This window comes from Canis lupus, chromosome 5 (genome assembly GCF_003254725.2).
Source record: "Canis lupus dingo isolate Sandy chromosome 5, ASM325472v2, whole genome shotgun sequence".
Lineage (NCBI taxonomy): Eukaryota > Metazoa > Chordata > Mammalia > Carnivora > Canidae > Canis > Canis lupus.
This window is the reverse complement of record NC_064247.1, coordinates 4,787,497-4,804,813: the sequence shown is the minus strand read 5'-3', so window position 1 is coordinate 4,804,813 and position 17,317 is coordinate 4,787,497. Positions and strand designations below refer to the sequence as shown.

General features: G+C 42.1%; 1 protein-coding gene across 4 annotated transcripts in view; it reads left to right on the top strand.

Moving 5' to 3' along the window:
- Positions 1-4,645: 4,645 nt before the first annotated feature.
- APLP2 (amyloid beta precursor like protein 2) overlaps positions 4,646-17,317 on the top strand; it is an 82,165-nt gene continuing 69,493 nt past the window's right edge. For all 4 annotated transcript variants that reach the window (XM_025464898.3, XM_025464897.3, XM_025464896.3 and 1 more), the window contains exon 1: positions 4,646-4,852. In XM_025464898.3, the coding sequence (XP_025320683.1) occupies positions 4,748-4,852 (105 nt within the window). In that variant the 5' untranslated portion in view covers positions 4,646-4,747. The remainder of the gene's footprint in view (positions 4,853-17,317) is intronic.

Genomic DNA, 17,317 nt, shown 5'->3' with positions numbered 1-17,317 from the left:
GGCGGGGGAGGCACATTCTGGGTGTGGCAGATTTAAAGGCTATCAGTTATAGGCCAAGGACAAGGCATATAACTGGTCATATTTACTTCCAGTACTGCAACGTCCCAACCTGTGTTAGACCAGGGCTGTTTGATTATAAAATGTTCATTCATCATTCTGGTGTTAGTGAGAAAATCAAAGACAATGTAGTGAGTTGTCTCAAAGTTACATTGCAGCCAACTTCAAAATTTTAAAATCAAAATAATTTTTAGTTTTTTTTTTGTTGTTGTTAAATGTTCTTTTGTGGGGGCATCTGGGTGTCCTAGCTGGTTAAGTGTCCGACTCTTGGTTTCGGCATAGGTCATGATCTTGTGGTCATGGGATCCAGCCCTCTTTGGGCTCCATGCTCAGTATGGAGTCTGCTCAGATTCTTTCTTCCTCTCCTCCTCCTTTCCCCTCTGCCCTCCCTGCTCTCGTGCTCTCTCTCTCTCTCTCTCTCAAATAGCTTAATTAATAAAATGTTTTTTTAAAAACTGTTCTTATATCTGTTTTTAAGTTTTTTATTATTTATTTATTTCAAATTTTATTTTATTTAATTTTTAAAAATATTTTATTTATTTATTCATGAGAGACACACAGAGAGAGGCAGAGACACAGGCAGAGGGAGAAGTAGGCTCCATGCAAGGAGCCTGATGTGGGACTTGGATCCCAGATCCCAGGATCACACCCTGAGCCAAAGGCAGATGCTCAACCACTAAGCCACCCAGGCGTCTCTCAAATTTTTATTTTGTTAAGTAATCTTTATGCCAATGGTGGGGTTACAACTCATAACCCCAGTATCAAGAGTCACATGCTCTCCCAATTGAGCCAGCTAGGCATCCCATATGTTTTTTAAAATTCATGTATTTAGTTTTTTAATTCCAGTATAATTAACATAGATTGTTATATTAGTTTCAGGTGTACCATATAGTGAATCAAGAATTCTATACATTACTCAGTGCTCATCATAAGTGTATCCCTTTTTAAAGGATTTTATTTATTTATTTGAGAGAGAGAGAGAGAGAGCGCGCGCACAAGTGGGGGGTGGCGGAAGGCCAGAGGGAGAGAGAGAAGCAGATTCCCCATTGAGCAGGGAGCCCAATTCAGTGCTCTGGGGTCATGACCTGAACAGAAGGCAGATGCTTAACTGACTGAGTCACCCAGGTGCCCGTAAATGTATTCTTAATCTGCTTTATCTATTTCACCCATTCCCTACCCATCTCCTCTCTGGTAACCACCAGTTTATTCTCTATATTCAAAAGTCTGGTTTTTTGTTTGTCTCTGTTTTGTTTTTTTTTGGCTTTGTTTCTTAAATTCCACACATGAGTGAAATTGTATGATATTTGTCTTTCTTTGACTTATTTCACTTAGCATAGTACCTTCTAGATCCATCCATGTTGTTGCAAATGGCAGGATTTCAATATTTCTTATGACTAATATTCCATTGTGCGTGTGTATGCATATATACCACACCTATATCCATTTCATCTATAGATGAACACTTGGGCTGCTTCCATATTTTTGCTATCATAAATAATGCTGCAATAAACATAGGGATTCACATCTTTTTAAATTCGCGTTTATAGATAATATAGTTTTATCTTAATTTAGTGTTTTATTTGGAAAACCAAAACACTGGTCATTTTAAATTAGCTACTACACATGATTCATTTATTTTTTAACTAGTCCCTATGATATTCAAGAGTGAAGCTCTCAAAAGTACTAGTGGATTAGAATTCCCTGGAAAGCTTTAAGTAAAAAAAAAAAAAAAAAAAAAAAAAGACTGATTTCCTTATGTCACTTAGGCTTAGTGAATTTCTGAAGTAGAAGCTTAGGAATTTGCCTTTTTATAAATCTTCTTAGATGATTTGGAAAGCATCCTGATGTGGGAGCAACTGTTCTAGCCTGGCTCACCTTATCCTGAACAGGTGTTGGATAAATGTCAAATGAATGCGTGCATGCTACCCATGTAAGTATATACACATAGGGACATAAACTTCACTTTTTCCCCCAACAGTGAAATGCACACATCTTCAGTGTACATGGAAGATACTTCTTTTAGGAGAAATCTTTTTGAAGATTTTATTTTTAAAGTTATCTCTACACCCAAGGTGGGGCTTGAACTCACAGCCCCAAGATCAAGAGTCACATGCTCCACTGACTGAGCCAGACAGCTACCCCGAGGATGTCTGATTCTTGAGAAGGGAGACGAAATAGGAGGTGATTTTAGGGCCTTTTACTTTTGTGCACTAAGGGAAATAAAATGATAACATAGCACTCTTCAAATGACTTGGTCACTGACATGAGCAGATTTAGGATGAAAAATTATTGCTTGAGAATTGCAGGACTAGATATGCTCCTATCAGTGTCATCTAATAAAAAGAGGGTAACATTTTAAAGTCAAAAACAATGATGAACGGGGCAATAAACTCTTATTAATGATCCTTCAGTGACCTGAAAATGCAAATAAACTTCTTCCAGGATCTAATTTTGGATTGAAAACTCCTAAAGCATTATTCTTTATTTCCTTGTCCCATCCTATGCTATTAGAGCTCAATCTCGAATATACAGCCCCAAGAACATGAATGTCAAGCCCACTGTTCTGAATTCCGGTAATTTCCCTTGCTTTTCTCTCAACATTTAAATTCATAGAAATTTCGACATCCTTTTGTGAGCAAGGACTAAATGACTCAGGGAGCTTGCTCTGCAGAACTGGAACTTACACAGTCACTTGATACTGTTTCCATATGTACTTGGACAGAAAGTATGCACTTGGTAACCTGTTGCTTCACACAGCTTTCACCTTTTAAGTCTCTTCCTGCTTTTTCACTATTGTACATTCACTTTTCATTGAATCACGTAAATTGGTGAAAGTGAGACAGGTTTGTAATATCCACACATGATGGAGAAGAAAACGGAATCACCGGGTGGCTGAAACAACAGAAATTTCTTTTTGGGAGGCTGGGAAGTCTGAGATCATGGTGTCTGCTGATTTCTCTCCTGGATGCTTGCTCTCTCCTCTCCTCCTGCTGTGTCCTCGTATGGGTAGCTCTCTGGGGCCTACTTCTAAGGGCACTAATCCCATCACAAGGGCCACACCCTCATGACCCCATCCAATCCTCATTACCTCCGGAGGGCCCCACCTCCTAACACCATCACTTTGGGGGTTAGGGCTTCAACCTGAATGAACTTTGGGAAGGACACAAATAGTCACAGCAAGTGTTCCAGAACAAAGACCAGAACCCAGCATCATTGGTTTCAGTGTCACTGCAGAAACATGACATAGCTCAGTTCTTATCAGTGGCATAACAGAGGTATGCAAAAACCAAGGGAGCAGGTGCCTTGTTGGGAAACAGCACTCAGCCAGGGATGACATTACATCCAGTGGACTCAGGAAGAGTGACAATGTTTTCAACAGGTAGGTATTGGAGAGAGGACATTGCAGGCACAGAAAGGGCTCTAAAATGGAAAGGTGTGGGTTGTCTTTGGGAAACAGGGACAGAGCCTATTTAACCACCAAGAACTGGGCACATCAGGCAACAAGGCTGGAAAATCCAGGGTTCTTCTCACTACCCCACTGTTTACTCTGTGGACACTGTCTCTTTCTTTTCACTGTCTGTTTCCTAGAGTAGAGACCCTGTTCCCTACTTATTTGGTTGAACCTAAAGGGACTAGCAAGGGCTCTGCAAAGGGTGGTGTATAAATCACACGGCTGTTGAAAGGAAACAAAGCCAGCAGTGCCCTCGCAGTGGCGAGGCCGTGCCAGTTGTGAAATGGGGCAGCAGAACGTTTTCCCAGTCGAAGTGGAAATGCAGTGGGGCAAGAAAGCAGGGAAGCAGGTCTCCTGCAGGGATCTTAAACTAAATAAGGAGGAAAGACGATCTTTGCCTAAAACACGGGAGGAAGGGGACCTGGGCTTTAGGGTCATCGTGGTCCTTGCACCCCTGGGCTCGGGCGGTCGGGAGAAGGCCTAAGGACCAGAGGTCAAAGGCGTGGAGACAGCGCCCAGCTCGGGGACGGGGACGGGGACGGGAGCGCCGATGCTCAGCCCCGCGCAGGGTCTGGGGAGGAGGAGGGCTCGCTCGTGCAGCGTGAGCCTGCCTGGGCTCCGCACAACAACATCAAAATTGTTGAAATTATGTTTTTAATACAACCATTTCCAGAACCTCGGACGGTAGTGCCCAAAGGAATCTGAAAAATACCCCGCGGGGCAGGGGAGCGGGGCGTGCCCCGAGTCGGGAGGCTGCAGGCGGCCGCAGCGGCGCAGCGCGGCCCGAGGAGCTCTCCCCGGGCGGGGGCCGAGCCTCCCGGCCTCCCGGGCTCCCGGGCTCCCGGGCTCCCCGCCTCCCCGCCTCCCGCAGCCGCGGCCCCCGGCCCCTGGCGCACACCCCCTCGCCGCGCGGCCGCGGGGTCCCGGGCGGGGGCGGGGCCGGCAGCGGCGGGGGCGGGGCCTGGCGGGGCTCGCGGTCGCGGCGGGCGGGAGGCGCAGGCTGTTCAGTCTCCTGATTGGGCCTGGGCTGGGCAAGGGGCGGCGCCTTGGGGCGGCTCTGCGGGCCGGCATTGGGCGCCGGGCAGAGGGGGCGTGGTCCGGTGAAGTCAGTTCCGGTTGGTGTAAAACCCCCGGGGCGGCGGCGCCCGGGCTTCAGATGCTTCTGGGTCGCGGCGGGGAGACGTCCCGAGAGCTCGCGTGCGCGCCTGGGAGTCGAGCGCTAGAGCGACCCGGCGAGGGATGGCGGCCCCCGGGACCGCGGCCGCCTCGGCCACCGGCAAGCTCCTGGTGCTGCTGCTGCTCGGGCTCACGGCGCCTGCCGCGGCGCTGGCCGGCTACATCGAGGTGGGGACCGGGCGGGCGCGGAGCGCGGCCTGCGGGCGGGCCCCGGGGGCCGGGGGCGCGGGGGTGGTCGGCGCTGCGGCGGGCTGAGCGCGCCTGCCCCGCCCGCCCGGCTTGGCGCGGCGCTTGGCGCTGGAGGTCGAGCCGCCTCCGCCGCCGCAGAGGCCAAATGAAAGGCATCGGGGCGCAGGGGGGCGCGCGGGGGGAGCTCCGGGGCTCGGGGTGCGCGCGGGGGCTCAGGGGGCGCAGTGCGTGCGGGGGGGCGCGCGGAGGGCGCGGGCCGCCCCCATCCCCAGCCCCATCCCCAGCCCCATCTCCAGCCCCATCCCCAGCCCCATCTCCAGCCCCATCCCCAGCCCCATCCCCAGCCCCATCCCCGCCCCCAGCCCCATCCCCATCGCCATCCCGCCCGCCGCGCCGCCGCCTCCCCGGGGGACCTCTGCGCCCTGCGGCCCCGGGCCCGATGCGGGGGCCCCTGCACCCTGCACGCCGCGGACGCCGCCTTTGTTGGCGGGCTGCCCCTGCACGGCCGCGGGGCCCTGGGGACGCTCGGGCCGCCCCGGGAGCAGCGCCGGCACCGGGCGGCGGGTGCGCCTCCCGCGCCCCCCGCGCCCCCCTCGGGAGGACCCGCCGCGCGGGCACCAGGCCTCGGGCGGCTTCGGCCTCGCGGACCCGGGAAGGGCCTCTCCCGCGCCGGCCTTGCCCCCCCTTTTCAGTGGGTTCCAGCGACGACGAGAGGAACCGACGAATACGCCGTAAAAACTCTGGTTTCATCCTACTTTTTTTTTTTTTCTTTTTTTTGGGGGGGTGGGGTGGGGGGTGTTCGGAGTTAAGCAGCAGCTGCGATGCATCGGACAAGCCCAGAAACCTTCGTGCTCCGCGGTGGCTCAGGAGCCGGGATGCGCGGCGGGGCCGGGGTCGCCGGGGTCGGGGAGGGGCCCACGGCCTGGCCCGGACCCTGCGGCTTCGTGAAACCCTGTGTGTTCCTGAGCGAGACGTGCAGCTTTTATTCTTCCTTGCCTTCTCGAAATAGTGCTTGAACTGTTGGACCCGAATGGGTCTCTGATGTAGCTTTTTTTTCTCTTTTTTTCTCCTTTTTCTCCACTCTTCACTATTTCTAAAATTACAATGGATTTCTGCACGTTTGGCTAATTTCAGAGAGAAGGGATTGCATGACCTAGGCATCGGCCGAGAAGTTTCCAGTAACAACCCCAAGTTAGAATGTGTTCTACAGAATGTTCAGACATCTGCAGGGTCAGATACGTCTAATCAAGAACACACCTCCGCTGCGGCGGCTTAAAACGTTTGTATTCATCCTGCTTAAAGCTTTATGATTCTTTGCAGGAAGGGGGAAGGGAAGTCGTATTGTAAGTAGAGTTAATGTTTATATACACATGTTTGTAGACCATTATTTTTGTTTCCACACAATGGTTAGATTTCTATCTGTGATCCCCCGATGGGATGTTGCAAGCTAGGTCAGCAGGATGCGAAAGGAAGGAAAAAAAAAAAAAGGATTTTTGTCTGGAACGTAGAATTTTTAGTCATGGTGTCAAAAACCATCCTGCTCCCTCTTTTCCCTCACTTCCCCAGGGGATTCGTAGTTTAAGGCGCCAGTAGATGCACAGTAAAGGATTGGTAGGTTTTAAAGACTAACGTCCTTTCAAGTTTAAGCAGAATATTAACACCTGTATGTGTGCCTGCAGAGAAGGAAAAACCAGTTGTGGATTAAATTCAGTTGTTACCCACAACGTTGTTCCATTGAAAAGGCTGGCTAGTTAGAAGGTAGGAATTAGACATTTCCCTAAAATGGTTTATAAGTGCTGTTTTAGGCTGACTTCTGTTCTTTGGAACTGTATTTTTGACCTCACTAAATGATCTTTCAGATAATTTTTCCTTTCGTCAAGTGGGCAAAATTTTACTTGTGCATGTTTCGTTTCATTTCATTTATTTGCTGTCAGGCAAAGGACTGCTGCCTAAACCTTGATTTAGATGAGAATGGCCTAAATCGGGATGTCTTTGGGAAGGTCTTTATTGAGATTAGCCAAAGGGATTCTAGCCAAATCCCTGATCAAGTTGCTTGGCGCAGAATTATTGATTGGCGAATCTTTAGTGTTGCTTGGTGTGGACTGAATTAATCTCTTACACCTGTTTAAAAAGAAAAACCTGCCTCTGTACCGAGGTCATCTCTTTTAAATCCGGGATATGTTCTGTTGTGTGCATGTTCCCATTCGGGATTCTCCGACGGTATTTGTGCTGAAACTCTGCACTCTGTAACAATGGACATTGATGCTTCCGAGAGCCAGAACTCGGGTTCATTCTGCTACATTTAAAAGAGGGCCGTTTGACAGACAATTTTCAGGAACCTCAGATAACAAGGTATGACAACTGACTTAGAAGATAAAGAAGGCTTTGTGTTGGTATTCTGAGTGGTATAGGGAATGTCTGATTATGATTTGGGGAGATGCCAAGGCTTCTGATAGGATTAGCAGTCATCATTTTATCATGACTACTAAAAATCTTTTGATAAATATGATAAATTAAGTCTTAGCAATCAGGTCCTTCTGTCATAGAGGGATTTTGTTTCATTATCTAAAATTGGGCTATATGACAGTTTAAAGGCATGTGGCTACTGAGCTTGCAGTATGATTGCGGGAAGGAGTTTTCCACTTTATTTAATTTTAATTAATTTAAGTTGACATTTAAAACTGATAGTTCAGGGACTGGAAAACTTTTAGCTGTTTTTGATAGAATTTGGTTATGTGGATCTACTTTTTGAACTGTACATTTAATGAAATCTAAATGCAGATCAAGTATTTCCTATGCAAATTTAGCATCTGAAATGCATTGTACTGTAACATGCACACCAGATTTTGAAGATTTACAATGAAAAAAATTGTGAAATATCTCAGTAATTTTTGTATTGATGATGACATCGAAATGATGGAATTTGAAACCGTGGCTAAGTAAAATATGTTAAACTTAGTTTCACCTGTTTCTTTTAATCTTAATGCGGCCACCTGAAAATACAACATATATAGCTCATATTATACTTCTTCTAGACGATGCTAATTTAATGTCTTGCCTGAAATTGATCGAGCATGCTTTTAAATGTTTTTTAGGACAATTTTAAGTGTCATTTTTTTGGTTACTTTTTTCAATTAAAAATGTTATTTAAAAAGAAGTTCAAACTTACAAAAATAGCGAAAATGGTACAAATAACTCTCATACCCGGAATCACCAGTTAATGTTTTTCCTATTCAGCATTTGCTTTATTTTTTTATTCTATTCTTATGTATTTTTTGAAGTATTTATGAGTTCCATTCATCCTGCCCCTTAATTCCTTCACTTGATATTTCCTGAGAACCAAGGAAATTGTCTTACGTGTTAGTACAGTTATCGATTTAAGGAAATTTGACATTGATATGATGTTAAAATCAAATCTGTCCATATTCCAGTTGTCAGTTGACCCAATAATGTTTTTTATAGCATTCAAAAACATAGTTATTTTTAAAGCTGAAGAGCTTAGAAGTCTTGGCAGTAAAATGTGAAGGGTTATTCATGTTTTCCAAATATAAAAAACAGATTTTTAAAAAGGATTTATTTATTTATTATTTTAGAGGGGGCAGAGGGAGAGGCAGGATAAGGGAGAGAATCTCCAGCAGACTCCCCACGGAGTGGGGAGCCTGTTTGGGGGCTCAGTCTCATGACCCTGAGATCATGACCTGAGCCCTAAATCAAGACTCGGTTGCTTACCTGACTGACCAGGTGCCCCTAAGAATCAGATATGTTTAACTTATCTGATGTTTTGACTTTGGAAAATCAAAGCTTAAGCCTTTCAAGATCTTTAATTATGTTTTTCACCCTTTCTGAATTCTTGGGCTTCTGTACTTTTTTTTTTTTTTTTTGGTAAGATTTTATTTTTAAGTAATCTCTACCTCCAGTGTGGGGCTTGAACTTAGAACCCTAAGATCAAGAGTCACATGGTCTGTTGACTGAGCCATCCAGGCTCCCCATTCTGCACTTTTTCTTTCTTTCTTTCTTTAAAAATTTTATTTATTTATTCATGAGAGAGGCAGAGACACAGGCAGAGGGAGAAGCAGTCTCTATGCAGGGAGCCCGATGCAGGATGCAGGACTCGATCCCTGCAGCTCAGAATCACGCCCCGAGCTGAAGGCAGGTGCTCAACTGCTGAGCCACCCAGGGGTCCCCGCATGTTCTTTTTGACATAACAGAAGAAAAATTTTATAGGTAGTACACATTCATTGTAAAATTTAAAAAATACAGATGAATAAAAAGGGAAAAATAATCTCAAAACGTATCTTCCAGGGAAACCTCACTGTAAACATGATGTATACCTTAGTAGATCAAGTACATATATTTCGTAAAACTGGCATATATTGCATATTGGAGTTGGTACCTAGCAGTTATTACTTTGAGTTGTCCTAAAATGAATTACTGTAAGAAAATCAAGTTTTCTGTCTGATAAAAGGTAGGGATAAATCTTTGTACAGTAATTGTAGTTTCTGGGGGTCATTTGAGAGAGAATTTGAAATTGTCTCTATTCCAATTTTCAAGAGTTGTTTTTTAGTGAGATAAAGTAGATTACCTTGATGCTTAATTAAATTTAGTATTGTATACCTTGATCTATGGCCTAAGATGGAAAGTGGACCATATCGGCCCATTCAAATAGAAATAGGTTCTAAAAAAATAAAAATAAATTTAAAAAAAAAAGAAATAGGTTCTAGTCCTTTGTACAACTAATTATTTTTGCTCAATTTTTTTTTACATAAGCTCATGAAGTTTTTTTTTTTTTTTTTTTTTAAGATTTTATGTATGTATTCATGATAGACACACACAAAGAGAGAGGCAGAGACACAGGCAGAGGGAGGAGCAGGCTCCATGCAGGGAGTCTGACGTGGGACTCGATCCTGGGACTCCAGGATCACACCCTGGGCAGAAGGCAGGCGCTTAAACTGCTGAGCCACCCAGGCTGCCCTGAAGATGTTTTTTTTAAATGAAATGCCTTTATAATCTTTTTATTTTTCAATTCATTTTATTATTTATTAAAAAAATTTTTTTAAGAGAGAAAGGGAGTGGGGAGGGACAGAGGGGGAGAGAGGATCTTAAGCAGGCTCCATGCCCAGCACAGAACCCAACATGGAGCTCAGTCTCATGACCCTGAGATCAAGACATGAGCTGAAATCAGAGTTGGCTGCTTAACCGATTGAGCCACCCAGGCTCCCCAACTATAATCTTTTTTTAAAATAGGCTTTTCATTTGTTATTTAGCCTACGAGTGTTTGTTGAATCACTGTTGTTAGGTTCTGTTTTACTTATTTTTATTTTATTTTAAAAATATTTATTTATTGATGAGAGAGACACAGAGAGGCAGAGACATAGGCAGAGGGAGAAGCATGCTCCCTGCCGGGAAACGTGGGACTCGATCCCGGAACCCCGGGATCACACCCTGAGCCAAAGGCAAATGCTCAACCACTGAGCCACCCAGGTGCCCTGAGGTTCTGTTGTAGATGCTAAATGCTACAGTAGTAAAAAACAAATATGCATAGTGCTTTTTACTCTACAGGATGCACTTGCCTGTGATTTCACGGCCGCACCCTCAGAGAATCTCATTGAGTACATCTGGGAGTCTCAGTTTTAAATGCTCCCCAGGTGATTCTTGTGTGCAAGTACAGAAAAACAAAACAGCAGCATACAAAAAACCCTAACAGAACTCTTTTGGGCACATTATCTTCTTAGTCTCTGTGGGCAGCTTACTGAAGTCAGTATTGTTATCCCCACTTAAAAAGGGAGTCAGTAGAGGTCAGGGGCCTAAGGCCAATCAGCAGGGCCCAGGTACAAATCCATCTGTCCTCTTCTAAGTCTGTTGCTCTTTCATCTGCGTCAGGGTGTTTCATAAGGTCTCTCTTGTGGTTGCAGATCTCCTTTTCTGTCTTCCCCACTACCAAAAAATCTGATGTAAGTATTTGCTTTAAAAGAAATTAATTTCATAGAAGTTAGATATATCATGAACCAGTATATGCCAAACTATATACCAAAGTGGTTATCTTTGAAGGATATAATTACAGGAGACTGTCTTTTTACATTTTCCATGGATTTTCCAAAAACTTCTAATGCCTTTTTATATAATGTGCCATCATGCTTGGGCTCTCTCTCGCTCTCTCTCTAAATAATAATTTTGTTTCATCTTCGTATTCTGCAAAATTTAAGGAAAGGAAATTTAAAAGCCCCCCCCCCCCGTTTGTGTGTGTGTGTGGTGGAGGAGGGGGAGTCTTATAAAAGTCAGGGGATGGGATTATTTGGAAGAGATTTACAGTCACTAGCCTAGCTAGTTGATAGACAAACCATAGGAGGAGGTTGATGGTTATCACTGACTGGGATAAGATTGTGGTCCAGAAAAAAGTTAATCAGCATTTGGAGTGGGACACCTGTGAGATCAGTTAACTGAGTAGCTCTGGGCAACCTTTCCATTCTCCCTTTCGCAGCCAAACACCTCTGATGGTTACAGATCGGATGTGGTTCCAGAGGACATGCTGTGGTATGATAATGCCCAGGGGAGGAGGGGACGACCTCTTCCTGTGTATCTCCCCTAAAGGGTGAAGAAATCTTTCTCAAAGCCCACCAGCACAATTCCCCTCAAATCTTACTGGACAGAATTGCACCAGATGCTCCTAGCCAAACCAGATGTTGGCAGGGGAGCGGTACTGCGAGCGGGTTGGGTTCTGTTGGAAAAGTGCTACAGGAGTTGGGTAGATGACCGCATGTGTGCAGCAAGGGCATTCTCTGGTTGCTTGTAGAACAGGTGGGCTGGCTGGAAGGAAAAAGAACTAATTCTTACCTAAATTATCTGTGGGTTAAATGTTTGCTGGCAAAACTGAGAAATTGGAGGAACCTCATAAAGGTTTTTTGTTTTGTTTTTTAAAGATTTTATTTATTCATGAGAGAGAGACACACAGAGAGAAAGAGAGAGGCAGAGACATAGGCAGAGGGAGAAGCAGGCTCCATGCAGGGAGCCCGATGTGGGACTCGATCCCGGGTCTCCAGGATCACGCCCTGGGCTGAAGGTGGCACTAAACCGCTGAGCCACCCAGGCTGCCCTCATGCAGGGTATTGATTAGGATCTTGGCCCTTCATTTTGAGGGCTGTTGCTGTCTAGAACAGAATGGCTGGAATGATAAGGAATATGAAGAATTTGACATGAAACATGGAGAAACTGTAAGGGAGATATTTAGCTTGGGAGAAGAAGAAAGTGTGGGATTTAGTGGTGGTGGTGAAGAAGAACATAAGCCTTTTAGAATATTTTATAGTTTGTTTCTGGAAGGCTAAGTAGGAAACTGAAGCAGAGTTTTTCCGTGGAGAAATGAGATGAAAAGACTGTAGGACATGGTTTTATTTTACTCCCTTATGAATATTTCCAACATATTATGGTAGAAATACAAAGATACTCCTATATACACCACCCAATTTTGTTAAATTTTAACACTTCCCATATTTGCTTTAGCCTTTTTTTTTTTTTGAGTACTAAAACATAGATAAATAAAACATTACAGTAGAAAGGCCTCCTTTGAACGTTTACCAATCCCATTAACCTTTCTTTCCAGAAGTAACTCTTATCTTGAGTTGGGAGTTTAGCATTCCCGTTCATGTTTTCATGCTGAGAGACGTCCCTTTCTTCTTTTTGGATTCCAAAGAAGTTTGTTCAGGTTCTTAGAGTTGTAATAAATGTTTATCAATGCAGCGAATTAATTGTTTGAACATAATTATGATTTAAAAGCTAAGATACTTGAAGTGGAAGTGAAGGTAGCCCCGTCCTCCTGAAGGTGCCAGGCATACATGGCACCATTGCAACCCTCCCTACATCAAAAGCCCTTGAGTATTTTTTAGTATATGTGCTGCCGAAGCGAGCACTGCCCTTGAGTATTTTTGAGCTTTTTAAAATTTATAACTCAGTGTATTTTCATAAAACACATACTGATGTAACTACTGCCAAGGTAAAAAATAGAACACTCCCACCCTAACCGCCCCCTCTAGTAATTATTACACTGACCTTTCTGGTAATTATTTATTCTTTATAGTTTTACCATCCAACCATTTGTCCTTATTCACTGTACTTTATCCTGCTTTCTAGATTTATATAAATAGAATCCTTCCGTATGTATTCTTAAGTATCTGGGCTCTTTCACTAAGCTTGTTTTTGTTAATTTTTTTCCCCCAAGTAATCTCTATACCCAGTGTGGGGCTCAGACTCACGGCTCTGAGATCAAGAGCCACATGCTCTTCTGACCGATGTAGTTAGGTGCCTTTCTTTCACTAAACATGGTTTTGAGAGTCATCGATATTGTTGAGTGTAGCTGTGTAGTGTTCCAGTATATGAAGAAACCATGATGTGTTTTGCTAATGGACGTTTGGGATGTTTCCAGTTTGATATTATTGGGATACTGCTCTGCTTTTTGATTTGCCTTTTTACTCTCCTAATGATCCCTTTGGAGGAAGTTCTTAATTTTAATGTCTAACATATCTCTTTATTATTATTATTGTGATAGGTGTTTTTCTTTGTGTGAGTACTATTTGAGAAGTCTTTTCCTACCCTGAGGACATAAAATTATTCTCCTAGATTGTCTATTTGGAGCTTTTTATTTTGCCTGCCACACTTAGAGCTACAGTTTACCTGGGTCTGATTTTTGTGTAATGAGAAGCACAGGTCTTTTTATTTTTATCTTTTCCATATGGGTATGTGGCCCATACCATATGGCTATCCAGCTTGCACCATTTATTGTCAAGGTCATCCTTTCCCTTCTGTTCTCCCATGGCGCCTTCATTGTTAATTAATATCTCTGTATGGGTGAGTCTGTTTCTCGGCTCTCTTAATCATTGATGTCTGTGTGTATCTTTGCATCGAGTCTATACTCTCCTAATAACTGTGCTTTATAATGAGATTCTATATCTGCTAGAGCATGCCCTTTTACCTAGGTTGTCTTTTAATATTGTTTTGACTATTTCATAATTTTTTTCTGATATATATATATTTGCTGCATATGGCTGAAAACAGTCACTTGTCAGAATTTTGATTGAGATTGCCCTGAGTCTAGTTAATTGGAGAAAAGTTGATTGTTTTTAATGTTGAGTCTTCCAGGGGCACCTGGATGGCTCAGTTGGTTGAGCGTCTGAGTCTTGATGTCAGCTCAGGTCTTGATCTCAAGGTTGTGAGTTTGAGTCCTGCACTGGGCTCTGCACTGGGCGTGGAGCCTATGTAAGATATATATATTTATACATATATATAAAGAGAGAGAAAATGTGTCTACTAATCTAGAAACATGGCACATACCTTTATTTAGGTCTTCTCTCATTACTCTCAATCTTTTTATAGCTTTCTGCATAGAGCTCTTGTACCATCTTGTATTAGATTTATTTGTAGGTATTTGGTTATTTTTAATGCTGTTGTAAATTTTTTGTTGTCCTTTTGTTGTGGTTGTGGAAATGCAGTTGATATTTCCAAATTGACTCTGTATCCAGGAGACCTGTTAAATTTGTGCACTGATTCTAAAAATTTATTAGTAATTTTGAAAATTTCTGAATATGTTCTGTGGATTTTGACAGTTTTTAATTTCTTCCCTTCCAGTTCTTAGAGCTTTAATTTCTTTTTCTTGCTTTACTGCACTGGCTATGACTTGTAAAATGTTCAGAAAAGTGGTAGTAATAGCTGGTATCTTTTTATTTTTCCTGATCTCAAGAGGGAAACTACATTTCACCATTTATGATACTTACGGATTTCTTTGTAGATACCATGTCCTTTATTAGATTGGGGAGGAGCTCTTTTATTCTCTAATTGCTCAAGATTCTTGTCAGGAATGAATATTGATTATTTTTCACTTTTTTCTCCAAATGATTAGATGGTCATATGATTTTTCTCTTTAATTTTGATAGTGTGAAATATATACATATATTTTTTGATAGTGTGAAATATATTGATTAATCTTTTAAATATGTAAGCATCTTATGCATTCCTGAAATGAGCCAAACTTATTTATTTTCTGGATTTGGTTTGCTAAAATAATATTCAGGATTTTTGCCTCTGTGTTCAATAGTGTGTTTGGGGGTACCCAAGGTGGCTCAGTCACTCTGTCCCACACACTCTCTCTTGCATAAATCTTAAAAAAAAAAAAAAAAAAAATCATTTAAAAAAGTGGATTTGATTTTTTTTTTTTTTTTTTTTCAAGTTGTGAAAAGGATGCCTCAGTAGCTTAGTTAAATGTCTGACTCTTGATCTCAGCCCAGGTCTTGATCTCAGGGTCATGAGTTCAAACCCCTACTCAAAAAAAAAAAAAAAAAAAAAGGGTTTATCCTGTTTTTCTCTTTTATAACATATCAGGTTTTGGTTTCAAAGTTCTGTGGCCTCAGAAAGACTTGGAGAGAGAGGTTATTGCCTCTTTTTTTTATTGGCATTATTTTTTCTTTTAATGTTTGGAAAAAATTTACCAGTGAAGCCATCTGGACTTTTATTTTTGGTAAGGTTTCCAAGTATGGATTTAATTCATTTACAAATTATATATATATAAATATATATATATATATAAATAGGATTAGACCTATCTTGTGTGAGTTTGGTTAAGTTTCTCTAGTAATCTATGACATTGGACTTTTTAAATTGATATTGTTTGATCAAACTTGTTTATAATACACTCTTAGTAGTCTTTGTAATATGGGTAGAATCTGCAGTGATGCCCTCTTTTTTCATTCCTCACTTTGGTTATTTTTGTGTATTTGTTTTGCTTTATTTAGTCACTCCTACAAGTGTTAAGTCTTTTTAAATAATCAACTTTGGGCTTTGTTGATCCTCTCTGTTGTATGTTTATTTTGCATTTTCTTCTTTTTTTTTTTTTTTTAGAGTTTATTTTTAAGTAATCTCTACACCCAAATCAAACTAACAGCCTTGAGCTCAAGAGTCGTGTGCTTTACAGACTGAGTCAGCCTTCATTTTACTTATTTCTGCTGATTATTATTTTCTTCTTTCTACTTTCCAGGGGCTTAATTTATTCTTTTTCAAACAATTTGATATGACTGCTGAAAAATTTCTTTCAGCCTTTCTGCTTTCATATTAATTTAAAGCTATAAATTTCCCTCTGAACAGGGCTTTAGCTGCTGTTCACAAGGGATTTTTAAAAATTTATTTATTTATTTATTTATTTAATTTTTTAAAAGTTGAGATGCAACTGACCTATAACATTGTGCAAATTTAAGGTGTACAGTGTGTTGGTTTATATATTGCAATATGATTACCACTGTCATGTTAGCTAATAACCACTATCACATAATGTAATTATCTTTTTTGTAGTAAGAACAATTAAGATCTAGTCTCTTAGTAGGTTTGAAATTTGTAATATAGTACTATTGATTATAATCACTGTGCTGTGCATTGATCTCCAAAACTTATTTACTAGTTAAGTTTGTACCCTTAAACAAGCATTTTATTTTTTTATTTTTAAAGATTTTATTTATTTATTCATGTCAGACACAGAGAGAGAGAGGGGCAGAGAAACAGGCAGAAGGAGAAGCAGGCCTCACCCAGGGAGCCTGGTGGGGAACTCGATCCCAGGTCTCCAGGATCACGCCCTGGGCTGAAGGTGGTGCTAAACCGCTGAGCCACCTGGAGTCTGCCTTGGGGCTTGATCCCAGGACCCTAAGATTACGACCTGAGCCAAAGTCATACACTTAACTGACTGAGCCACCCAGATGCCCCCACCATATAAATTTTGATAAGACTATTTTTATTATCATTCAGTAAAAAAATTGGTTTTCCATTATAATTCTATTTTTTTCTCCATGGGCTATTTAGAAGTACATTTGCTGGGGCACCTGGGTGGCTCAGTCGGTTAGTCTGTTTCTTGACCTCATCTCAGGTCTTAACCTCCAGGGCATGAGTTCAGGCCCCACTCCTCGCTCCTGGATGGGCTCCTCAGTGGGCATGGAGCCTACTTAAAAGCAAAAAGTACATTTGTTAATTTCTAAATATGGGGGATATTTCTGATTGTCTTTTTGTTATTTAATCCAGCTTAACTGCATTGTGGTCAGAGAACTAGTCTGTATGATTTCAGTCATTTGGAATTTGTTGAGACTTGTTTTATGACTGATTTATGGTGAAATTTTCATCCTGCTCATGAAGAAAATGTCTATTCTTCAGTTTTAACTTCTGATGTTTTTTGTTGTGTTTTGTTTTTTTAAACTTCTGATGTTTTGTATGTATGTGCTGGTCATGTTTTTATGTTCAGGTTTTTATCCTTAATGATTTTTTTGGATAATTTTTTTTCTCCTTGTAGTTTTGACAATGTTTTATTTTGAAGCTGTTTTTAGGTGTGTACAGATTTAGAATTATTATTACTATTTTTAAAGATTTTTATTTGAGAGTGAGAAAGAGCACAAGCCAGGCAAGGGGTGGAGGGAGAAGCAGGGAGCC